Raw genomic sequence first — 25,677 nt, 5'->3', positions numbered from 1 at the left:
AAACCGGTCTTGATTAGGAGTTGTAACCCTTCTACGGCCTTGACCGGGTCTTCTCGAGTTACTTCCAGTAACAGAAAAACGTGTTAACACTCTTGAAATGGTTGACTTTGTGACGTTAAAACGTTCAGCGAGTTCTACTTGAGTGTATCCTTCTTCGCGAAGAGTTACGATTCTAAAACAGTCACTTTCTGACAAATTTAGATTTTCTTGCTGCTGGTGTTTCATTTCAAAGAAAAAACACTTAATAAACTTGAAAAACCACTTTAACCGTTCAGCGCAACGTAATGCAACCCAACTAAATTCGAAATAAAATGAAGCACAATTAGCATGTTTTTAATTTTTTACAAAAAATGGTAACAACATCAGAATTTTTAACCGTTCTTTCGATAAATTTTACAATATACCGGGGGTAACAATAATATATTAGCACAAAAATCTAAACATTAGAATTATGTGATTTACTAGGGTTTTTAAAATTATGCGTTAATTTTGGAGCGCAGTGTATTATTACCCACTGGGGCTCTAGGCTAACTACAACTAAAGGAAAAGAACTATTGTTAGCTGTTAAGGAACAGACGAGTAAAGTAATCTCTATTGGTAGACCAACATACTGACCTACCAATAGGAACAAAATTCCAGACCTGATAGATTTCTTTATTTACAAAAATATCTATTTGGATATCAATGACGGCTATGAGTGATATAATTATGAGTGATACAGCGATTAAAAAAGAATTCAATCCAATATTGACTAATAAAAACCCTAACTGGGAGAGCTTCAAAATAAACCTTGAACACAAAATTAATCTTGTTGTGCCATTGAGAAACACGAGGCAACTTGAAAACGAATTAGAAGTTTTTATTAAAAATATCTAACAGGTAGCTTGGAAAAATACTCCCACAATAACTTCTAGAACAAAAGGGAACAACTATCCAAAAGAAATAAAGAACTTATAGTAAAAAAAAGAAGTTAAGAAAAAAATGGGGGCAATACAGAGCTCCACGAGACAAAACTAGTTTAAATAATGCTACACACAAACTAAAAAGGGAGATACAGAATATAAAAAATTCAACAATTAATTTTTTTTTAAGAAATTTAACAGCTGACCAGAACACAGATTATTCGTTATGGAAGGCAATAAAAATAATGAAGAGACCAATTATTTATTCTCCTCCTATCAAGTTGTAAAACGGCAACTGGGCTAGGAGTAACGAACAGAAAGCAGAACGATTTGCAGATCATTTAGAAAGCACGTTCAAACACAACGACAATGATGGTGAAGAACTGAGATGGAAAGAACCATTCCAAACTGAAGAAAAAATAACGTTGACATCATTTAGAGAAGTGTCAACAAAGATAAAAGAAAATATAAATCTCAAGAAAGCTCCAGGATATCATCTGATAACAGGAGAACTGTTAAAAAATCTATCAAGAAAAGCCATAGTTAAGCTGACACACCTAATAAATGCTGCTTTTAGATTGAGATATGTTCCCACACTTTGGAAAGTAGCCTAAGTCATTATGATCGCCAAACCAGGTAATCCTCCTAATGAAGTGACATCCTATCGACCAATATCACTCCTTCCGGTGATGTCAAAACTATTTGAAAAACTTATGGAAACTATTGAAAATATTAAAACCAATAGTAGAAAGAAAAAATCTTATACGAAATCATCAATTTGGTTTCAGAAATCAACATTCCACTATAGATCAAGTTCACAGAATAACGAATATAATAAAAAAAACATTAGAAGAAAAGAAAGTCTGCTCTACAATCTTCTTGGACGTAGCACAGGGGTTTGATAAAGTCTGGCATGGGGGTTTAAACTATAAACTAAGAACGTTCATGCCTAAACAGTATTCATAAATCTTAGAATCATTGCGAATAAATATTTCAGAGTAAAACAAGAAGAAGTGTACACCGACTCAAGGGAGATCAAACTGGCGTGCCACAAGGGAGTGTCTTAGATTCGGTCCTGTACCTATTGTATACGTGTGACATTTCAGAGCTAGAACAAAACACTATTGCCACCTTCGCGGATGATGCAGCCATACTAGCGATAGGAGACACTAGTGAAGAAGCGACTGATAAGTTACAACTATCAGTAAATAAAATATATAACTGGACCAGAAAATGGCGAATAAAATTAAATGAGACTAAATTTGTACACATTAACTTTACAATTAAAATACAAATAAAAATATAGAAAATTTTCCAGTTAGAATAAATGATACCCAAGTTCCTTATGCAACACCAGCAAAATACTTGGGCATCACCCTAGACTCAAAGTTGTCCTGGAAAGTCCATGTCAAACAGAAAAGAGGGGAGCTTGATAATAGATATAAGAAATTGTATTGGCTGATTGGAAAAAATTCAACATTATCCATTCACAATAAATCATCCATTTACAAGCAAGTACTGAGGCCAGTATGGGTATATAGGTGCCAACTCTGGGGCTGTACCAAAGCTAGTAATCTACATATTATCCAGAGATTTCAAAACAAAGTACTGAGAAACATTGTTGATGCTCCTTGATATATCCGTAACAGCAACCTCCACCAGGACTTGGGTATGGAAACTGTAATCGAAATAAGCAAGATAACAGCAGCAAGTCACGAGCAGAAGCTGCATAGTCATGTGGATGTCGAAGCAATCCAGCTTCTTGACAACACTGAACTAAAGAGACGACTCATAAGGACAAAACCATCTGAATTAGTGTAAATGTGTAGCAGTTTAGTGTAAAAAGTAGAGTATAAGGCCGTGAGGTTTTTGCATGTTAGTTGTAGTGCATTAGTTGGTAGATAAAATAAGAGTAAGCCATAACGTAAGCCTTTAGATTTAAGTATTTGCTGTTTATTAAGTTAGGTCAGAAAATAACTGATAATTGGCCATTTGTGGCCAGATAGCAGTATACAAACACCGCACAGGTGTTATACAAAAAGAATATATATGTATTCTTAGTATGCCATACGCTAAATAAAAAATACGTTCTTGATAAAACTCATAGAGGCAGCTAAATAATACGATAACTTAAGTAATCACTCATGAGTCATTTCATTTTTTATTTGCTGGAGTTATAGTACACTGGAGTATGATATATCGAACGACAGTTTACGTCGCTTGAATGTTAAACGAAAACAAACGCAAAATAAGCAGAACAAGTTTATAAGTTTTAAATTATATTTCAATAAGTTAAATTGGGGTATGCAATACCTTACCCATATACAAACGTCGGGTTATAATACTGTAAGTGTATACAGCTGAAAAAATTAAAGCAGTTCAACATGTTATCAGAATACTACTACTACTAAGGATTTCCACAGTTTTCACTGTCTTCCTTCACTTAACCGTTTTCTCCAATTTTCCCTGTCATTCCAGTCTCCATCTCGCAGGGTTCTTTTCTCCATAGCCTCGTCGATTTCATCTCTGAATGACCTTCGGGGTCTTCCTCTCTTTCTTCTTCCAATCGGGCTCCATTCTGTGATTTTGTTTATCCAGCGTCCTCTGTCCGCTCTTCTGACGTGGCCGTACCAGAATAGTCTCTTCTCCTCTATATAGTCGATTATGTCTGATTGCACTCCCATTCTCCGCTTAATCTCTGCGTTTTCAATTCTGTGTCTTTTTGTAAGTCTACAGCTTCTCCTCAGGAACTCCATTTCTACTGCTCTTATTCTACCTCTATTTTTCTTGTTTATTGTCCAGTTTTCGGACCCATATGTCAGGATACTTCTTGTCAGGGTGTTATATATTCTCTTTTTTGTCTTTATCGTAATGTTCTTATCCCACAACACTGAGTTTAGTTGTCTTATACAGTTTCTTGTTTGTCTCAGTCTGTTGTTTATATCTTCTTCTGTTGTTCCCTGGTTCGATATTATGGTTCCTAAATACTTGAATTTATCTGTTCCATTTATTTGTCTTCCCTCGTCTATCTCTAGGTTTCTCATATCCTTGTTTTCTGTTTTTAGGTATTCGGTTTTCTCTAAGTTTATTTCCATTCCATTGTTTTTATATTTTTCTTCTAGTTTTCTGAGCATAAAGCTGAGATCTTCTTCATCTTGTGCGATGACTACTTGATCGTCGGCAAAACTTAAGGTGTATAGGTATTCGTCTCTTACTGGTATGCCCATTCCTTCGCACTTTCTCCTCCATGGTTTGAGTTTTTTTTCCAAGAATATTTTAAACAGAGTAGGGGACGTAGCACAGCCTTGTAGAAGTCCTTTTGTCGTCTTAAATGGATTGTAGGCTTTATTTCCACATTTAATAGCTACTTTGTTTTCTTTGTATAGTGCTTTAACTGCTTTTATTAGTGTTTGTCGGATTCCGAGATCATTCATTGCTTCCCATAATTTGACTCTAGGTATTAAGTCATATGCTTTCTTTAGATCAACAAAGGCCAGATGGACCGGTCTACCTTTTGCCATTTTCTTCTCTATCAGTTGTTCTAATGTGTACGTATGATCTAGGCATGATTTTCCTACTGTGAACCCTGCTTGGTCTTCTCCAATTTTTCCTATTATTTCAGTTTCTAGTTTTTCTTTAATAATTTTCCCGTAAAGTTTACGGGAAAGTTATCAGAATAAATCACTGAAAATATTGACAAATTATGTGGTATAACAGATTATAAAAATAATTCAAAAAACCATTTCACTTTTACGCTTTTGTTAAAAGTAAAATATTATTTAGTATGTACCTAATACTTAAAATAACTTAACAAATTTCTTTAGATAATTTATTCCGGTAATAATAATTAATGTCTTTAATAAGCGCTCTTGAAAAGTAAGAGGTTGCTAAACTTGATATTTCACGCTGAACAAACATCAATTAAAATTGGTTTGTATGATAAAAGATAATTAACGCAATGATTACTATGTAAATCGTTTAAGGACTCATTATTTTAATGTGATGTAATTAATTATTCCAATAAATAAATAAAACGCAGGAATTCTATGGAATACTAAAGTTTTAAATAATATTTTTATCAATTTTAATTCACAATCTCCCACAAGGTTCAGTACTCAGTACAACACTGTCCATTCTTGTATTAACTGATATTTGTTCCAGTATTTGTCCACCAGTCAAGCACTTAATATACGCAGATGACCTTATCTTATATTGTCAGGGAAAAAGTACAATTGCCACATGCAACGTGCTCCAGACCACTATAAATCAACTTAGCGAATGGTCCAAAAAAACTGGATTATCTTTTTCAACCACTAAGTCGAAATTAATACGATTTATCAGAAGACCTTGCAGCCAAAGTCCAATTATCACCCTTAATGGAACTCCATTAAAACTAGTTACTCTTCACAAAATACTTGGATTTACGTTTGACAGAAGGCTAACTTGGAAACAGCATATTAGTGTAGTAAAGGGCAATGCAATGAAGAGACTCAATATCATTAAGGTACTATCAAAGTACACATAGGGTGCATACGAAACCATCTTACTTATATATATATATATATATATATATATATATATATATATATATATATATATATATATATATATATATATATATATATATATATATATATATATATATATATATATTATTATGATGTGTTGTTTGTGTGAATGATGAGCAATGAGTATTTTTAATAATATAGGGTTTTTATCGCGGTTCTCAAAGAATTAGTTTGTAAGTACTTTTTTAAATTATCTTTATTATAACTATTATGAAACACACATATATATATCTAACCTAGCCAATGTAAATTTAAAATAAACTATCTTTAAATTGATATTCTTATAAAACTAATTAAATTCTATAGACAATGTAAAATTTAAACAAACTATCTTCAGAATTGAAACTGTTATGACACTAACTAAATTATATTAACAAAATTTTGTACCTTTCTTTCACTGAATGCCTAAATGAACTGTTTTCCACTATATATATTCTAATCACCACTGAATGTCTTCGTACTTCGGTTATCCTTGTTTTTGTGAAATTACTTTTTCCAATTATCAGCTTCTACCAATTTAAGATATATTTTTCTTCACCAGCATTTATACACCACCAAGCAAACCAGCAAACAGCATTTATATTTATTCTTCTTTTCAATATACCAATATCCAATTATTATAAGTTGATTTATACTAATCTCCAATCATAATATAATTTTAATTTCATCCAATATTCTTCTAATATACTTTTTTAATCTTCAATAATTATTTGTGTATAATTATAAATGTGCATTAAAATATATGCATAATTTTTAATCTTCATTTAACTCACTATATTAAACAATTGGACTATTTGTAACTGATTGACTAATTGAATGGACTGGACGGACTTTCTTACTAAACTGCTTGACTTCTGACTAAAAACTGCCATCTTGAATCCAAATCACGGGTATTTATATCTTTTCAATCTTCCAGAACCATCTGGTAAGAAATCATGTTCGATTTAGTTCTATTTCTTCTATATGGATGTTCTCGAAAAAAGTATCTGTTCGATCCACCGACATAATCATTATTCCAGAATGTTCCAACATAAACAAAGGTCAAATTCTGCATTCTGGAGAATTCGTTAATGTTCTATTGATAATTTTGTTTACATTTAGGCTTTTCAGATCAGAATATATAATTAAATTAGTAACTTAACATTCTAATTTAATAAACTACACATTTTAAACAACTATAACCCCACTTATATTCGTAAAATTTCTTAAACGTCACTTCAGAGTATGTATATCTGGTTGCCTAGTCACATGGCTCACTTAAATATATCTACAACATCATAATTACTAAAAAAATACTTTTTATATGCTAATTTCTTAAAAATGCCCTCACATAAATATATTTTTATTAAATTCTCTAGTATATAACTTCTTAAAATAACCAAATACTTGTTATATCTAAAATTATCTAGTATATAACTTATAAACTATTTTCTATAAACCCCAATCGTATCAATATATATATATATATATATATATATATATATATATATATATATATATATATATATATATATATATATATATATATATATATATATATAGAGCCTTAATCCGCGCTCAACACTGGACTACGGCAGCTTTATATATATTTCTGCATCAAAATCTGACTTAAAGCTACTGAACTCTGTGCGTAACACTTATATTCGTCTTTGCTTAGGCGCTTTCAAATCTAGTCCTATAGACAGCCTTTTCTGCGAGACTAATGAACCACCTCTCTCGATTTGACGAGAGTATCTTCTTCAATCTTACTTTGCTTCAATATCCGCAAATCCATATAATCCAGTCTACCATTTAATTACTTTAACATCGCCTGTGGAGACCCCGCAAAGGATACAACCAATAATAGACATCCAGAAATTAACTCTAAGAAAAACCATCGACCTTACTAAAACACATCCCTTCCCAATCCCGGATACTCCGCCTTGGAATAGACCAATCCCACATTCAATCACTTCTCTATTAGAATACAGTTAACATGAAAACCTTTTTATAAGGCAACACTTCGAAGAAATCATAAGCAAGAACCAATTCCAAAAAATTCTGTATACAGATGCCTCCAAAAGCGAAGCAGGCGTTGGATGTGCCGTTACCACATAGGATGAAATAATAAAATCATCTGTTTTACCGAATTTATGCAGCGTATACACTGGAGAACTGTATGCGATACTAGAAGCTTTTAAAAAACTAAAATCAGATGATAAAAACCAAGCAATATGCACAGACTCCCTGTCGTCACTACACTAGATAAAAAGTCTATACTCTCAGCATCCCTTAGTTCAAGAAATCCATAGCATTTACAGTGCACTCGCTTTTCAAGATGTAAATGTCACGATCATCTTGCTATCATCCCATATCATCATCCCCGGTAATGAAAAAGCAGACCAAGCAGCCAAGCAAGCTTTATGTGTAAACAGTCAATCCTCAAATGCCCAACATATTCAAATCCGTAATGACCTAAAGCAAATATTCAAGCAACAACAGTATCATACCTGGCAAACCCACTGGAACACAATCAAGAGTGCATTACATGAGATCCGGCAGACTGTTGAAAAATTTGAACTTCCAATAAACTCTAGAAAAGAAAAAGCTGTTATCTGAAGATTAAGAATAGGACATACCCGACTCACACATGAATACTTGATGAAGTCCGAGTCGAAGCCCAATTGCCAAATCTGCTCAAGTGAATTAACTGTGAAACACATCCTAATCGAGTGTTCCCGGTACGCAAAACACAAAATGCAACATAAACTTAAGTCAAATATCAAAGACGTTTTAAACTCACCTGATCAAGTCTTTAACCTAATTGGTTACTTGAAAGACATATAGTTGTTGAACAGAATATGACCCCTTGTTTTCCATGTACTTTACCTTTAACTTATAACTTGGTGATAAAACTGTTGTACTATTTAGTTATAGATTCTAAGCTTATAGATTAACTGTAGCAATTAGTTACATGTGCTTTTTGTAATTATTATACACAATATTGTTTGTGTCAATGGTCATTGCAGCCGAGACACATTAATTTAAAAACGAAAACAAAATAACTCCTTTTGAGAAAATGGCTAATAATTAAAATCGCACAGCTACAACCACGTTTTATTGAGATAAACAATTATTTGAGGACCAGAATTTTTTGTAATTCTAATGTAGTTTTAGTAGATAATTACATTGTAGGTGTGTTTTTTATTTCCTTTCTACCTAATTAAAAGAAAAAAAAAGAAATCTGTTTCAGAAATAACAAAATATTATTTCTGTTTTGAAATAAAAAAATGGAAAAAATTGACGTTGTTTCCAAACAAGGAAATAAAAAATAGTATAACTTAAACGTTCTATTTCAATTTTAAACATAATGAAAATTAAATATTAGTTATGTTTCACTTTCTTCGCACTCGTCACAATCGCTATCATTATTTGCTGAAATATTTTTTTGTTTTATTTTTATTTTTCTGCTCCAACAAATTTCTGTAGAAATTCCAGTGTACTTTAGGAAAAGCTTTAAGCTTACAAAGTTCTAGTAATCCTTTCTTAAGGTTAGATGGAATAAGAGTAGGTCCGGTATAAAGTTGAGATAAACTAGGTACTGATTTATTTTTTGGAGACTTAAATTTTATATCAGCATCAGAATAAGATGTCTTGTAAAAAAGAATATAGGGGTTATTTTTTTTTTGACCATAACAATTTTAATGTCAGTCCACAGAACTTTTTCCAGTTGCTCGCTTATGTTATAATTGTTTCCCAAAGAGAAAGTCAGTTTTTTTAGGTCCAGAAATTCCTCAGTCGTCATGTCTTTAATGTTATAAGGATGGCCTTTCTTTTTGGCTAATTCTATTATAGTATTCCATTGAGCAGGTACATAAATGCGGCTGGCCTTAAGCTTTCTTTTTTCCTCCCTTTCTATTAAGGAATGCATATTCTCGCCTTCTTTTTTAGTATGCCCAGCTATTAAAAATTTGTGTGTATTGGAATATTTTTCATAGACTGCACACAGTACATATACATTGCAATAATAAATTTATTTTTATTTTGGCCACTGCAATTATCACTGTAAAAAGTAATAGCTTTTACCTGGTTCTTATTTTGCTCTTTTAGAAAATAATATACACAACTTCATATTTCATTTGCACCTCGTTGAGCAATGCTCTGGTTCCAAAAATAGCAGAAATCCTTTTTTTGTCCAATTTCATACACGGTGAGGTTTTTCAGCTTTTTCTTTTCTACTTGCCTCTTTTTCTAATTGTTGATTTTCGTAGTTCATTTTTAAATTTTTTTCTCTTCTCCCGTAGCGGTATTAAAGCTTTGACATAGGGCACATTGGTCCTTTTTTGGTTGAAAAAAACCAACATTGAATTCTGTAGAAAAAATTGTAGATTACATGTTATACTTTCCATAAGGCTTTTGTAGGATTTCACATTGTTCTTTATATATAATCTGTACATAGTGGATAGGTTAAGACTTCCATCTATATATTTTTTGGCAGTTCTTGAACGACAGAAATGTGATTTTATTAAGGGAAATGAGTTTATGTGCTCACATATGTCGGCTTTTATCTGGGGGTTAATAGCCCTTCCCATGTGTACATGCTTGCCACGTTTTTTTCCAGAAATCCATCCTTTTTTTTTTCGTAACGGTAAAAATCATTTTTTTGAACTGACGTTTAGTGTACCCATAAAAAATATCTTACAAACTACAATTTTATTTCCATTAATAGAAAATGTATAAACGAAATTTTATGACCTTTTTCGTTCAGGCTGCATTTTTTGGTAATTTGTTTTTAACTCAGACATGTGCCTTAAAAGAAACTCTCTGTGGTCATTAATATTGCCTATTTTCCAAAAACGGTTGTGTATTATGTACAACACTTCTTGCTGTAATTATTTTACCATTTTTTGTTGTGAAACTTCTTCCTAGATTTTTTTTCTTTAACACATTCTTCTCCCAATTTTCTTTTCCGCCCCGAGCTGCTTTACTTTTATCCCACATCATGCAGTGTACTGAAGAGTCGAAGGAATCATAAATCGTAAAATTAAATGTTTATAACTTTCTCTTAGAAAAACTGATGCTATTTGTAATCAAAGGTGTAGGTAAGCACTTCTGGAGATCACAAGTCAAAACTTTATATCTCCTATTATCCATAGAAAGTTTAGTATCTCGATTTTTTAAATCATTTCTCTTTTTTGACTTTGCAAGATGCGACTTTTAAATAACTGTTACATTAATTGTTTGCTTTAGATTTGGTCCATTCGTGAGTCTAGCACTAAATGAATCCCAAACGTCACAAGTGTCTTTACCAGTTAATTTAAAGAAAATATTAAATCCTAAATAGGTTATCCAGACCTAAACTCGTAGGTCTGGTTGTATCAGTCCTCTTGTTCTGTCTTTCTTAAACCGTTTACGACCACTTTATTTGAAACCCTTAAAGTATTCAAAAACATAACTTTGAAAATCCCAACATTTTTGTTATTAACAATAAAACGTTAAAAAAATATATTTTCCTTTGGTTTGTTATATTCTCTATTTCGTTTTTTGGAGCGAGCTATATGTTGACTTTTTACACACGATCTGACAAAATGTCTTTTTATGTCATTGCTGTTGTCTTCATTCCAATATCTATCGAAAATTTATTGTTTCTTATTTTGTGATAATTTATCAAAACACTTTTCCTACATGAACAAGATGGTTTCATAGATTTGGCTTGACATACTTTACCGCTTGTGATAACATCTTCCTTTCCAGACATTGAGTTTTGTTTTCGTAGGTTACACAACCATTTGCCCGAATGTCGGATTCGTTTTTTACCGGCTTGTTTAATACTGGATCTATTTTGTAACTTCCTTTTCTTAGTTGGCTTCTCATTTACATTGTCAATATTTCTATTATCTTCAACATTGAAATTATTACCAGTATTACATACTTTATCATGGGATACATAGAGATCTTTTTTCAACTGATCCTTTAGACCTACTGCTTGTTCTATTAACTCGTGAACTGTTCTCTCATTACTGATTCCTGCCTTTAACTTTGGTGAAAAAATCTTAATTTTTCATCAGTATCACTAAATGTCTCACTGGACAAATAGTAATCTTTATCAGCATCGGAATCATCATTATCAAAAAATGGATCGTCATCGTCTATATTAAGTCCATCACCGGGATTATTTTGATTGGTTTTTTCTTCTGCATTATGAGAATTTGGATCTGGAAAAATATCTCTTTTCAACAAATCTTTTTCAAATAATTAAAAATAGGTTTAAGAATAAGTTATTCCGTAAATGACTTAAACATGTCAATATAATTTTTCAGAATCAACGTTATTCATTAAATGGAATAAATGTGAAAGTTTCAAAACCAGCTATTAAACTAATCAATTTTTTAAACTAAATATTTTTTACCAAGATATTTTACACTATTCTACATAGTCCGTAAATGCATACAATATTTATTAATGAAAACTAAGATTCCACAGGACTTCAAATTTTTATATTTTTTCTTGAATTTACAAACTTTATCTTAAGTTTATTCAAACATTTACCTTTAGGTTATTAAATTGTATCTTTTGTTAAGCTTGAAACATAACCTCTAAAATATAATGATATTATGAAAGAATATAGACGCTTATAGCGTCTATATTCTTTGATATTATCTTACCTCTATCATTGTCATGTTGTTCTCTTAAAGCCAAATTCGATATTTTGGCAACACGAGAATGTTTTTTGTACTCAATAATCAGTCGTATTAACTTATTACCACCACTTATTGACAGCATATAACCGTTGTTTAAGAAAATATAACTAAACAAAATTTGAAAATGTAAACAGTCAATTATTAGTCTATCAACTATCATGGTAGTTCAAGGCACTGTGTCTAGATGATACTGTAATGTTAGCAATGTACTCAGAGGTATAGGGTTTCATGTCCACATGATGCCCTCTGCCTCTAAACAAAACGTGACATGATACTTTTTATAAAGTGCTTTTCTTTGTTATTTTATAAAGTAGGACATAATGCTTATATGTGTGGAGAATAATTAAAAGTTCATTATAACTGCAGTATAATCCCAATATTGACAAAAATGGACATAGTGCCCTTTACCTCTGGATTACTATATATATATATATATATATATATATATATATATATATATATATATATATATATATATATATATATAATATAAAGTTTTATATTGAGGTTGCAGTCATTAATAGGGCAGGAAAGTAAAACTCTTTGTTCTTTAATCAAGCTTTCGCAAAATTTATTTGCTTCTTCAGGATATGCTAAAATATGGTATCAGTAAATACAACGAAATTAGAACTAAATAGCATTGTATAAAACTAGTAAAAAAACTTACAACATGAGGTTAATCCATTAAATTTTCAAATTTGCAAAACATTAAAACTTAACTTATTTTAAAAATTATACAGTTATGTAAGTACAATATTCCAATTTAATTTAATTTTGTAAAAATTCATTTTGACATTGATTATGTTGATGTTTGATTTATGTCAGAAAGACACTCGTTTCTGTTTATTATATTTTTTGTTGTTGATAACTAGCTCTTGATTGTTATTATGGTTACGTACAAAGTGGCGCCAAATATGAATATTTAAATTTTTTGAAATTCTAATATTTATAGTCAAAAAATCTAATATTGGAAAATTATAGTATTAATTTTCGTAAGACAGAATGTAATTATAGATATTGCTTAGTTTATCAATATCAGTTTTTTTATTAACGCATTGATATTTATTTATGCATACCATTTCTAAGAATTCTCTTTTATTTAATTGGTTTTCGCGTCTTAATATATTAGTTTCATTGAAATTTTTACAAAATGAATTTTTACAAAATTAAATTAAATTGGAATATTGTACTTACATAACTGTATAATTTTTAAAATAAGTTAAGTTTTAATGTTTTGCAAATTTGAAAATTTAATGGATTAACCTCATGTTGTAAGTTTTTTTACTAGTTTTATACAATGCTATTTAGTTCTAATTTCGTTGTATTTACTGATACCATATTTTAGCATATCCTGAAGAAGCAAATAAATTTTGCGAAAGCTTGATTAAAGAACAAAGAGTTTTACTTTCCTGCCCTATTAATGACTGCAACCTCAATATAAAACTTTATTTTACATAACGTGTCAGTCAATAATACCTAACTACTTTATATATATATATATATATATATATATATATATATATATATATATATATATATAAAGACATCTTTAAGGAATATGACCGTTTAATTTAATATAAAAAAATGTGCACTCGTAAGTGAATGGGATGCTTTCGGTCAATTTGGAGATAAAAAAGACAAGAGTTGTGCTACTTTATCTATTTATTGAAGATTCACAATATGTTTGGTGTTGATTGCATGTTCTGCAAGGGCACAAGTATGTTTAGAAAGTTAATATTAAAATTAAAATTAAAATTAAAGTTAATTAAAGTAACCGAAACCATCCCATTCACTTACGAGTGCACATTTATATATATATATATATATATATATATATATATATATATATATATATATATATATATATATATATATATATATATATATATACAGATATATATATATATATATATATATATATATATATATATATATATATATATATATATATATACTTTGGTAGGTACCTTTCGGGAAATTCTTAGCGTCGTTATATACACTATATATTTATATATATCATGCATGTGCCGATAAAATTAACAGTGTTTATATTTTGACCAATGATAAAGTGTAGTTTAATTAATTATATATTCAACTGTTATTTTTAAGTTTAAAAATATGTTCTGTATTTTTTTAACGGTAATCAGAAGATAATTAGGGTTACGAAACTGGTTTATTTTTAAAAAAAGCTCAATGTTTATTTCTGTTTTTTAAAATAAACAAAGTGAAAGAAAAAAGTAAATATTGTTCTAATAATGAATAATTTTGTATTTAGCTACTGTTGAATGTTCAAAGCGTAGTGTAGTAGACTATTTTTATACCGATACATTAAAATCTATATTTATAGTTTAATTACTTTTCTTAATCAATTATTTAGCTGTTAAACTTTCAAACCTGTTTAAACTTAAAATAGGAAGAACTAATCGCGCGGTATTCTGTGTAAATTAAAATTCTGTTCAGATCTCATACATTTTTTCGTCATATAGGTGTGGAAAATATATTAAAGAGTTCGGTAGTAATTGTTAAGAAAACAATACTGTCAGAAATTGTGCATATCATTATAAAAAACGCAAGTATCCTTGAAAAAGTAAGAGAGTTATGGTCCAACAGTTTTTTTTAAATCTTAATATTTTTTCTTTGATTAGTCGGTGATCAAAACATACCTATGTTTTAATCGATTTCATGCTTGAATATAAAAATAAATCTGACTCCCTCCATAATCAGCGTTGCAGAGTTTCATTGAAGATTGGTGATTTTAATTATCTTATTCCGATAGTAGTTTGTGACAAGGATAGATAAAAATTGTGGTTTCTTATAGTGTTTTTAAAAGGTGACAATGAAGTACCATTGGAACATTTTTTGGGTATTTCTGGTGTTGATCCAGTTTTGCGATGGAACCACAAACAAGAAACCAAATATTATTGTGATTATAGCAGATGATATGGTAAGTAAAAAAAAATAAAAATGTAATAAAAAATATTCGTAATAAGAAGAGAATTATAAGGAAATATATACGTTAATTATAGCTAAACAATTAAAACTTACAAAGTAAGATATCACAATAATTTAGAAAACTGTAGTGATTAGTGATTTCTTTGGCTCATATATCAACTTCCGCTATTCATAGTCCAGTAACTCGAGCTGAAAATAGGATCTTACCCCCAATTCTGTCGGACTGCCTGAATTTAGCTAAAAATTTGGATTAAAGCTTGTCTTAGCCTGTTTTGTAAAAGTTATATACCATGTGGTCCATATGTATGGAATAAATTCATTTTTGGCTTTATTATGTACTATCTGAAAAAAACCTAAAACAGGTCGATTTTTATTCTTAAATTGACAATTTACAGTATGAAAATATTATCCCCTTCCCCACCCCCTTTGAATTATAAGCACCCCCTCGAAAATTTTAAATAACAAAGGGGGTCGTGTGTCACCTTGTTAGAAAGCAACTTTACTCCTCTGTTCAGAAATATAAAGTTTTTTAAGTTTGGTGCAATCATAACTGAGAAAATTGATCTGAAGATTTTGAAGTAAAATTGTGATAATGTCGCTTTCACGAAACTTTAGGTTGAATAAAGATAATAATGTCACCTAATATTTAGAATGTATTTTTCAATGTAATTTTCAGTAGTAATATCCCTAGGATATTGATAACAGACGAGATAATTTCATGACAATCGAAAGCTCATTCCTGCTGTTACCAAGCAACGAGCTTGAGAAATTTGTCATGAAATTATGAGGCATTCATCAATGTCCGAGGGATATTCGGCGGATAATTTTTCGAAAAAAAAAATCATAACTCAACATAACGAAACATTTATTTATTAAAAGTACAGTTAATGAAAGTACAATTATTAAAATTTAAGTTAACATTAGATTCGTTGCTGTTCTCTACTATAGAAGATCTATTACCACGCATAACATTTATAATCTTATGAAACGTGAGATTTTGAAATTTATTTGGATGAAGTTGTCAAACTCGATCGTGTTGTCATAGGGATTGAAAATTGCACTGAATACAATTATCAGTCTAATGTTGACATGATTAGGTGAAATTGTTCCACGTGACACAAAATGACGAAATTTGAATGGTTGTTAGAACAGTCGAAAAATTATCAATTAAATTAAATGTTCAAAATGACCACCATTCGCTTCTTGAGAATAGCCGAGGCGATTTTGGAATTCTCGCACAACATTTTGTACGACCTCGGGGTTATTTTGTTAATTTCTTCCGTTATCCTAACTTTTAAATCAGCAATACTGTTTGGTCTATTTAAATATACTTTAGATTTTAAATAACCCCATAAGAAGTGATTGAGAGGAGTCAAATCGGGGATCTAGCCGGCCATTCGATCGTTCCACGTCTTCCAATCCACCTATTGGGAAAAACCTCGTTTAAATAATTTCTAACTATACGTGCAAAATGCGGACGAGCTCTGTCTTGTTGGTAGTAAATAGATCGATCAATCTTATTTTGATGATTGACATCAGGAAAAAAATCTTCATAATGTAGACGTCAGGAAAAAATCTTCGTAATCTTCATTTAACTCCAGAACCAACTGAACTTTGTACGGGTGGTATTTTTCTTTATGCAAAACTCTTAAAATAGATGATTTACTTATATCATTGACAGCGGCGAGTTTTCGAGTTTTCTTATGTGGATTTTCCTCAATCTCTAGAAGTACATCGAACTCTTTTTCATCAGTAAATTTAACATTTCTACCTGGTTTTTTAATATTTTTTACATGTCCAGTATAACGAAACTTCTTTTCAATTTTTCTTACTGTAGACTGCGAAACTTGTTGACCAGGGTATTTATTATTAAACATTTCACAAACCTCCTTTTGAGTTCTTGTCTTATTACCAATATTACTAATATTATTATCTTCAAAGTTTTTTCCCTAATGTTTAGCAGAACAGATACGAAAATACTTGATTATTTCTAAAGCATATTTTAATAGACCAGGCAATATTGCTGATTTAAAAGTTAGGATAACTGAAGAAACTAACAAAATAACCCTCGAGGTCATACAAAATGTTGTACGAGAATTCCAAAACGGCCTCGGTTATTGTCAAGAAGTGAATAATGGTGCTCAAGCTGAACATTTAATTTAATTGTTAAAATCAATTTTCTCCGTTATGATGGCACTTAACACAAAAAACTTTATATTGCTGAACAGAGGACTAAAATCCCTTTCTAACAAGTTGCCACACGATCCCCTTTGTTATTTAAAATTTTCGAAGGGGTGCTTATAATTCAAAGGGGATGCTGAAAGGGGATAATATTTTCATACTGTAAATTGTCAATTTAAGAATAAAAATCGACCTGTTTCAGGTTTTTTTCAGATAATACATAATAAAGCTAAAAATAAAATTATTCCATACATATGGACCGCATGGTACATGCGAAGTGTGCCTTTTGTTTTTAAGGGGTAAAACCTAACCCTAAGTGGAAAAAATAGGAATAAAGAATAGCAATAGAAATCTAAATCATTTTATGCATTAAAATTATGAATTTAATAACTAAACTTGAATGAATTAAAATCAATACCAACTCATTCATTGCTTGTGAAATGATGTTTTATTGCTTTTAAGTTTTAACCTCTAGAAAGCATCCCTTTATGCATAAAAATACTTAAAAAGCTTATTTAGAGTTTAAAACGTTTTAATTTTCCATTTAGATAACTAAAAATTCATTCCTCGCTTATGAAATGATATTTCGTTAGTTTAAACTCTTCAACTTCTAAAAACAACCGCTAAAGACGACTACGAGCCCCTACCCATATCAGTTGGTCCAACGTTAGATTGATAAAAAAATTAAATTTTAGAGAACAAAAATAAAAGCGTAGCGTAAATTTTAGAAGTTTTAATGCATCGACCATTTTTGAATTTTCCTACTTATAGAAAATATTTTATAACGTAATGAAAACTATTGATTAAACAGAATAATAATAAATTTAAAAAACGCATATAGAATATATAATATTAACAAAAAAAATGTGAAAGTTTACCACTGAGTTACATCCCCTTTATTTTTAATGACTTTCACAATTCTTTGTAGCATAGTTTTTACCAAGTTCTGACGAATCTCATATTTCTTGCAATGTTTCCTTTAATTCGTTGATGGACCTGGCAGGATGTTTTCTCAAAGCTTTTTTTATTTCACGCCACAAAGTCTTTATCAGGGAGAAGTTGGGACTATTAGAAACCCATTCCAGAAGTGGTATGCCATAGTCTTCAATCCATTTTACACTCTTGTTTGAGGTATGACAACCTGCGCCGTCTTGTTGGAAGACAAAATCTTCCGCTGATGTTAAACGGTGTTCCATAATCAGTAAAAGAGGTTCTTCTAAAATATTCAAATATTTGTCCGTGTTTACAATTCCATCGTTAAAATGTAACTTTCACACACCTTTAGATGACATGCTACCTCAGATCATGACAGATGCAGGAAATTTGACTTTTCTCTTCAGACAGTCGGGATGGAAAGCTTTATTTTTCTTGCGAATGACGCAACTCCTACTGTCTCCAACACACACTTCAAATCTGGACTCATCACTCCATTGTATACATTCATGTATTGTTGAATCCCATTGCAACTGAGTGCAATCTTTATGCTCTTTTGACCATCTTAGTTTATTTTTTGTTGTTGTAATGTTAAAAGTGGCTTTTCCTTAGCCTAAAATGAAATGAAATTTATTAAAAACAATTCGTTCTAATTTTTTCAACTACAATACTTACTTTGTAAGTACCAAATCCTAATTTATGGGCCTCTCGGTGACATATTTATCCAGAAACGTGTCTTTCAATAACGTCACTCCATAAAACGCGTAACTTCATATAATTTGCTCGTCGATTTTTCACTATAATGCGTCTTAATGCCTTTCGATCTGCGGTTATTTTACTTTTTAGTACATTTCTAGGTTTTGTGATGATCGAACCTGTAGTTTTGTATCTTCTGACTATATTTCTTACACTATATTGTGACAATTGCAACATATTCGCGATTTCCGAATTGGATTTTCCAGAATTAAAAAATCTAATAATTGAACAAATTTTCTCATCGATAACTGTACCTCGACCCATTGTACAATCCACAAACGGCAAAAAGCTTTACAATACTACAAAATACATTAGACATTCTTCTTTTTTCAGTACCCTTTTCTATTTGCTGCCTCTATACATTTGCAATGTCGCGGTATTTTAGTTTATTAATGTCGATTGTTTCTCTCCTTTTTCCGATCTCCTTTGTTAAATTGGATATTCTCTCTTTAAATCGTGTTTTAACTAAACAGTGATCACTATTTATGTTTGCTTCTCTAAACGACCTAACATCTAATAAATTAGAGCAGTATCTTGCATCGATGATTATATGATCTATTTGGTTAATCATTTCATTATTAGGAGATTTCTAAGTTCACTTATGTATATCTTTATGGGGAAATCATGTCCCAGCTATTAACTGTTCTTAGACATCGCAAAGTTTATGATTCTGAGACCGTTATAATTAGAGTCTACGTGTAGGCTCTCTTTTGCGATGGTCGCTCTTCCGACTTTGGCATTTAAGTCCCCTGCTATTATTTTGATGTCATTTTTTGGGCGTTCATCGTACTCTCGGTCTAGTGCGTCATAGAACATGTTGTTTTCATCATCCTCTTTTTGTTCCGTTGGAGCATGGATGCTAATAATGCTAATATTAGCGAACTTCCCTTTAAGTCTTATTCAACAGATCCTATGATTAATAGTTTTGAAATTAATTACACTATGTTTGACCTTGCTGCTTACAATAAATCTGGTACCAAATTCGTGTCTGGTAGGATGTCCACTGTAGTAAATATTGCAATATATTGTAAAGTGTGTATTTCCTGTAAAGCAATGATATCTGCTTAGGCTTTATTTATTTGTTGGATCAGCAGAGCCGTAGCTCCAGGCTGATAAAGGCTTCTTACGTTCCATATCCAAATTTTTAAATCATTATCCTTATTTCGTTTGCGAGTTCGTCGTAGGTTAGACAGTCCGGTTTGTTTCTTTGTAGCTCTCATAAAAATAGGTTTTTTACAGGGTTTTGTAAACGCCAAACTACATTTACGGATAGCCATTTCACCGGCCCTCGTCAGTTCCCGACCAACTTTCCACCCGGGTTGGATACCGGATCTCCAGTTGGGTTTCTAGGTTTACAGGGGACACCAGCGTGAAAGTAAGAGTTGGATTTGAGTAGAAGCTAATTGGAGTAAACTGGAATCATCTTCATGTTCCGCATTGTACCCCTTTATGCCCCTTTTTTACATATATAATATAGTTTTTAAGTTATTTTAAAGAAAGAACAATTTTTAAAAAATTTTAAATTTACTATACCTTTTTTTAAAAATAATTCATTTTAAACCAGTCAAACTCCTGGATCTAATAAAGAACACCAAAAATAATTTATTGTGGGAGAAAAACGATTAATTTTGATTCTGGTAGATACTAGATTAATTATACTGCCCTTTTTTTCTTAAAATATTTAAAAAGTATATCTTTAACGAGCACTAACATACTCAGTTTAATCGTAAATTACTCTTTGTAATGCTTATTTTAAAGAACCATTAAAATACTTTTCTATCATTACCTCCGAAAAATCAACTTTTTTCTTATAATTTAATATTTGTGTAATGTGTAATTGATTCAAATATTTGCAAAAAAAATCCTACTTTCACCGACCATATCTCACTTTGTATTGTATCTAGAATATCTTGTAGAAAATAAATCTCGTTCTGCTTTTATAAGCTTTATTTTTGTTGTGTATACTTTTTTGATCATTCTTTTTTTTTTCAATGAACAAACGTGATTTTTTTTTCAATTAAAATTTGCTGTTTTTAACAGTAAAAACCTCAAACAGTATCTTATGAATTAAATAATTCTCTATTGTTTCCCGTGATTATTTTGAGCAAAAAAAATTTCCACTCCCAAGAAGAGGTGGCAACCACACCTAGAAAGAAAGCACACATCGGCGTTTTATACCTTTTGTTATTTGAGTACTTTTCAACTCACCAAATTTCAAGTGTATCGGTTTAGTCCTACAAAATTGTAAGGGAAATAGCACAAGTGATTAGAATACCACTACAAGAGAAAAAAAGGTTCTTCTAAAACTATTTTCTGGTAGCATCTTAACTGTGTCAAATATATTGCTAAAAGTAAAAGAATTTTAAAATATTATATATATTATTTTAAATATTTATTTAACTCTTGGTATTATTTTCAATTTTTTTAATTAATCGAATATCTGGTCTAGTTAGTGATTTTGTTTGTTTTGTGTAAAATTTTTTAGATTTTACTTTAAACTTTAACTTTACCATTATTCATTTTTCATAACTTACTATCTTTCGTCATACCAATATTAATCCCATTTACCGACATGTCCTACCTAGTCTCTTCACATGTCCTCTTTGGTCTTCTTCACCTACTCCTTCCAGAAACTTACAACTCGGCAATTCTTCTCATTGGATGATTAGCGAGCGCCTCATCATTGAACATGCTTTAACCATACTCACCTGTCTCATTTTGGCACCAATTGGTCTTTATCTTCTTCATCTGTCTCATCCGTTAAGGATATTGAAGATCATCACGGCCCATTTTACTATATCTGCAGCAGTTTTGAAGAGTTCTATTGTTGTTTTTTCAGTGCATTGCTTTAATTTTTTCAACAAAATAATGTGCGTAGTCTATCCGGTCCTCTTTTTCCTTCCTTGTATAACCATAGGTATCAATTCATATTTTTTATTTCTTAGTATGTGACTTTGTCTTCTAGTGGCTCTTTAAAAATCTCTTCTGAGCACATATTAAAAAGTAGAGAGGATAGTACACATCCTTGTCGTACTCCTCTTCTTCTAGATGGGTATAAATTTGTAATGATGATCACATCCTGATCATCTATTTCTGTGTTCCGTAATAATCTTCAAACCTTCAAACCTTCTGTATTGTATTTTATCGAAGGCTTTCCCAAAGTTAACTAGACATATGAATACGTCACATTTGACATCTCGACGACATTCTATGAGTATTTATATAGTAAATAATGCCTCTCTAGTACCAAATCCTTTTCTAAATGCTAGTGGGTTTCCTGTTATTCTCTTGTCTAGTTTTTTGTAGACACGTTCATGTATCACTCGCAAGACTTAAACATAGTTTATCAAGCTGATCGTTCTATATTCTTCACAATTCATTGAGTTGGGTTTTTTGGCTATTGGGATGAACTCAGATATTAGCCATTTTTTCGAAATTTCCCCGGTATAGTAAATTTTATTAAATAATTCTACTAGTATATCAATATTGTTCTCTGTTAGTAGTCTTAAGATTTCTGTAGGTATTTTATCCGATTCCATGGTTTTATCATTTTTTATACGTTTTAGTGTTTTTTCAATTTCCACTTTGTTAATAAATTGTAGGTGCATTTCTACCTCTTGGTTCTATTGTTTTCATTGTTTTGTTGTCTTTAAATAGCTATTTTAAATATTCTTCCTATCTACTTATTTTCTTTGTACGTTCAGTTAATATTTTGTTGTTTTTGTCAATTATACTTCAAATACCTCTTTTCTGTATATGGCATATATTTTTTTAATTTTCCTGTAGATGTTAAAGCTGTCATGTGGTTTTTCTAATCTTTCTATTTCTGCACATTTTTCTGATAGCCACAATTCCTTCCCTTCTTTGATTTTTTACTTACGTTTTATTTCATCATCATCATTGGTGCTACAGCCCTAAAAACGAGCCTCGACCTTCCCAAGTCTATTACGCCAGTTAGTTCTATCCATTCCCAACTGTTGCCAGTTTGCTGCGCCTATTTGTCTACCATCCTCATCTACACCATCCCTCCATCTGAGTTTTGGTCTACCCCTATTTCTACTTTCCACAGGTTGTGACATAAGGATTCTTCTAGGAGGGTTGTTCTGCTGTGATCTTGCCAGATGTCCTGCCCATCTTAGTCTTCCTATTTTTATAAAGGATACTACGTCTTTACCACCAAATATATGTTTATATCTGTGATATATCTCGTAGTTGTACCTCCTTCTCCAAACACCATTTTCACAGATGCCACCAAATATTCTTCTCAGGATCCTTCGTTCAAATATAAGCAGGAGATTTTCATCTGCCTTGGAAATGGTCCATGTTTCCGACCCATATGTCAACACTGGTTGTATAATGGTTTTGTATATGGTTATTTTTATTTTTTGGATTAAGTTTCTGCTTCTCATATGTCTACTCAGTCCAAAATAGCATTTGTTGGCTAGGATTATTCTTTGCTTGATTTCTTCCGTCATGACGTTCTCCTTGGTGATCAGGGAGCCTAAGTATGTGAATTTGTCCACCACTTCAAAGGTAGAATTATCAACCGTGAATTGGTGGCCGATGTTTCTGGTGGTATACATTTCTTCTAGCTTGCGTGTTGTGCGGGTAACTAGATCAACATCATCTGCATATGCCAGAATTTGGGATGATGAAGCCATGGATAAATTCCACATCCCCGATAAACTGATAAGATTGGTTAAGGCTACAATGCGTAAAGTTGTTTGCAAAGTCAAAATACAGGGCGAACAATCACAGGCATTTGAAACGCATGTTGGGCTGCGACAGGGAGATGCGCTGGCGTGTCTCCTTTTCAACATAGCTTTGGAAAAGGCGGTCAGGGATGCCCAAATAGACAGCAGAGGAAACGTTTTATTTACGTTTTTGTATTATTGATCATTTTTATTCTTGTATTTCCTCCTTTCTGATATCAATGAGTTTATTTCTTGTGTTATCCATTCTTTGCTTTTAGGGGATGTATCGCCCTCCAATTGCTATTGTATGATGTTCCTCAGGATCTTTTCTAACTCTCTTTATTTTTTTTGTAGCGTTAAGTTATCCTTGTCTTTCTACTTTCTGGACTTCCTTGTGTCTTTGTTCTTTGATCTCTTGGCAGAGATCAGCTTTAGTCTTCTTAGATTAATTCTAGGTGTTTTGATGGCTGTTTTAATTTTTTTTTTAGTTTGAGTTTCATGCCTACTAAAACAAGGTTGTTGTCACTGCCCCTTACATATCTGCTCCTGGATAAGTTTTAGTCGAATTAGCGGTTTCTCCAATTGGTACTACTCAAAGAATAATGCTTAACTTATTGACGGTCAAAATATCAGACATGTATATAAATTTAAATATCTTAAGACTTTATTAAAGGAGAATTATTATTTTTTCAAAGAAATTAACAATCAGAATTAAAATTGTACGTTTAATACATTAATGAAAATGAAAAAAAATTTTTTGCAATAGAACTTTGAGTGTCAGTTCCGTCTAAGCTTTGAAACAGAGTAGACGTATTTTATGGCTGTTTATTGGTGATCATATATTATATTTAGTAATATGTCTATTAGAAAGAAGATTAATGATCCGTGTGCAACAATTATGGATATTCCTGGTGAGTCCATTCCAATTAAAAATAATTACAATACAAAGATAATATTTCTAGGTCTGAGAAAAAACATTATGACAAAAACATTTGTTATCACTTAAGCGATACTCGTACCGGCCAATTTACTGTTTACGTAGAATCTACTGATGACAATGTTGGTACATTACATCCGATTAGAGTCATTATTTACTTTTAAAAAGATATGAGTCTAGCATCAGAATTGAGATGTCCATATTGCAGAATAGGCGTATCCTGGTTTTCGTACGATTCGGACCATTTATTTAAGAGATAATTAGCGTTTTCTGACTTTTGGTTTACTCTGTATTAACATACTGCATACTACTAATAATTATTTTATCTAAATAAAAGAATTAAAATACCTTACCAATTTATATAAAACAGAATGTATTACGAAAGAAACTGATTGATTGACATCAAATTATTTCCTTTATAATTAACATTTAGTTATTAATTATCAACTTGCCAAGATTATTTTAAAAATTTACAACAAAAGCTAAAAATGCCGTAACCTTTGCATGCATAATTTCAAGTTGTATTATTGGTTGGTATTTTAAGAATGATAAATTAATGGTTAAAAGCAACAAGCTTGTAAGCTTGCAAACTTAATTATTGTATATCAAATAAAATTACGTATCTTAACGCAGGAAATATTTAATTCGAAACACCTGCGACCATAATATAGCAACCACTGACACCCAACAGTCCCAACACTGAACGTGAAATATGAAGGTTAGGTATGTTTAACAAAGTTCTTATAACTTAGACGAACTAAAGATTTTTTATGACACAAATGTGTTACTAACGACTTAACTATTAATCCAGTATTCTAAAAACTCACATTTATAGTAAGCTTGAACTGTAACAAAGTGAAAATTATAAAAAAAAAAGAAACAAAGAATTTGGTATTCTCTTTTCCAAAATCTTAAATATTTTCAATTTTCAGATCTAATTAAAATAAATGACTTACTTACCTCTTGATTTGTTTCTAATAATCAAGATTATAAATTATATGAATTGGATAAGAGACGGATTTGTTCTAATCACTACCACAAAAATATCCGGGAAATGGGAAGCAATCTTGCAAA

The 25,677-nt window shown here is 31.0% G+C and overlaps 1 protein-coding gene across 2 annotated transcripts in view; it reads left to right on the top strand.

Moving 5' to 3' along the window:
- Window positions 1–14,470: 14,470 nt before the first annotated feature.
- The window catches only part of LOC140441841 (arylsulfatase B-like), a 62,142-nt gene continuing 50,935 nt past the window's right edge, over window positions 14,471–25,677 (top strand). The window contains exon 1 of one of the 2 annotated variants that reach the window (XM_072532785.1): window positions 14,471–15,094. In XM_072532785.1, the coding sequence (XP_072388886.1) occupies window positions 14,987–15,094 (108 nt within the window). In that variant the 5' untranslated portion in view covers window positions 14,471–14,986. Of the gene's footprint in view, window positions 15,095–24,463; window positions 24,578–25,677 lie in introns of those variants that run through there. The other variant, XM_072532787.1, reaches the window with a different exon arrangement.

This window comes from Diabrotica undecimpunctata, chromosome 5, assembly GCF_040954645.1.
Source record: "Diabrotica undecimpunctata isolate CICGRU chromosome 5, icDiaUnde3, whole genome shotgun sequence".
Lineage (NCBI taxonomy): Eukaryota > Metazoa > Arthropoda > Insecta > Coleoptera > Chrysomelidae > Diabrotica > Diabrotica undecimpunctata.
Note: the sequence above shows the minus strand (reverse complement) of the source record. Positions and strands in the feature narration are given on the sequence as shown.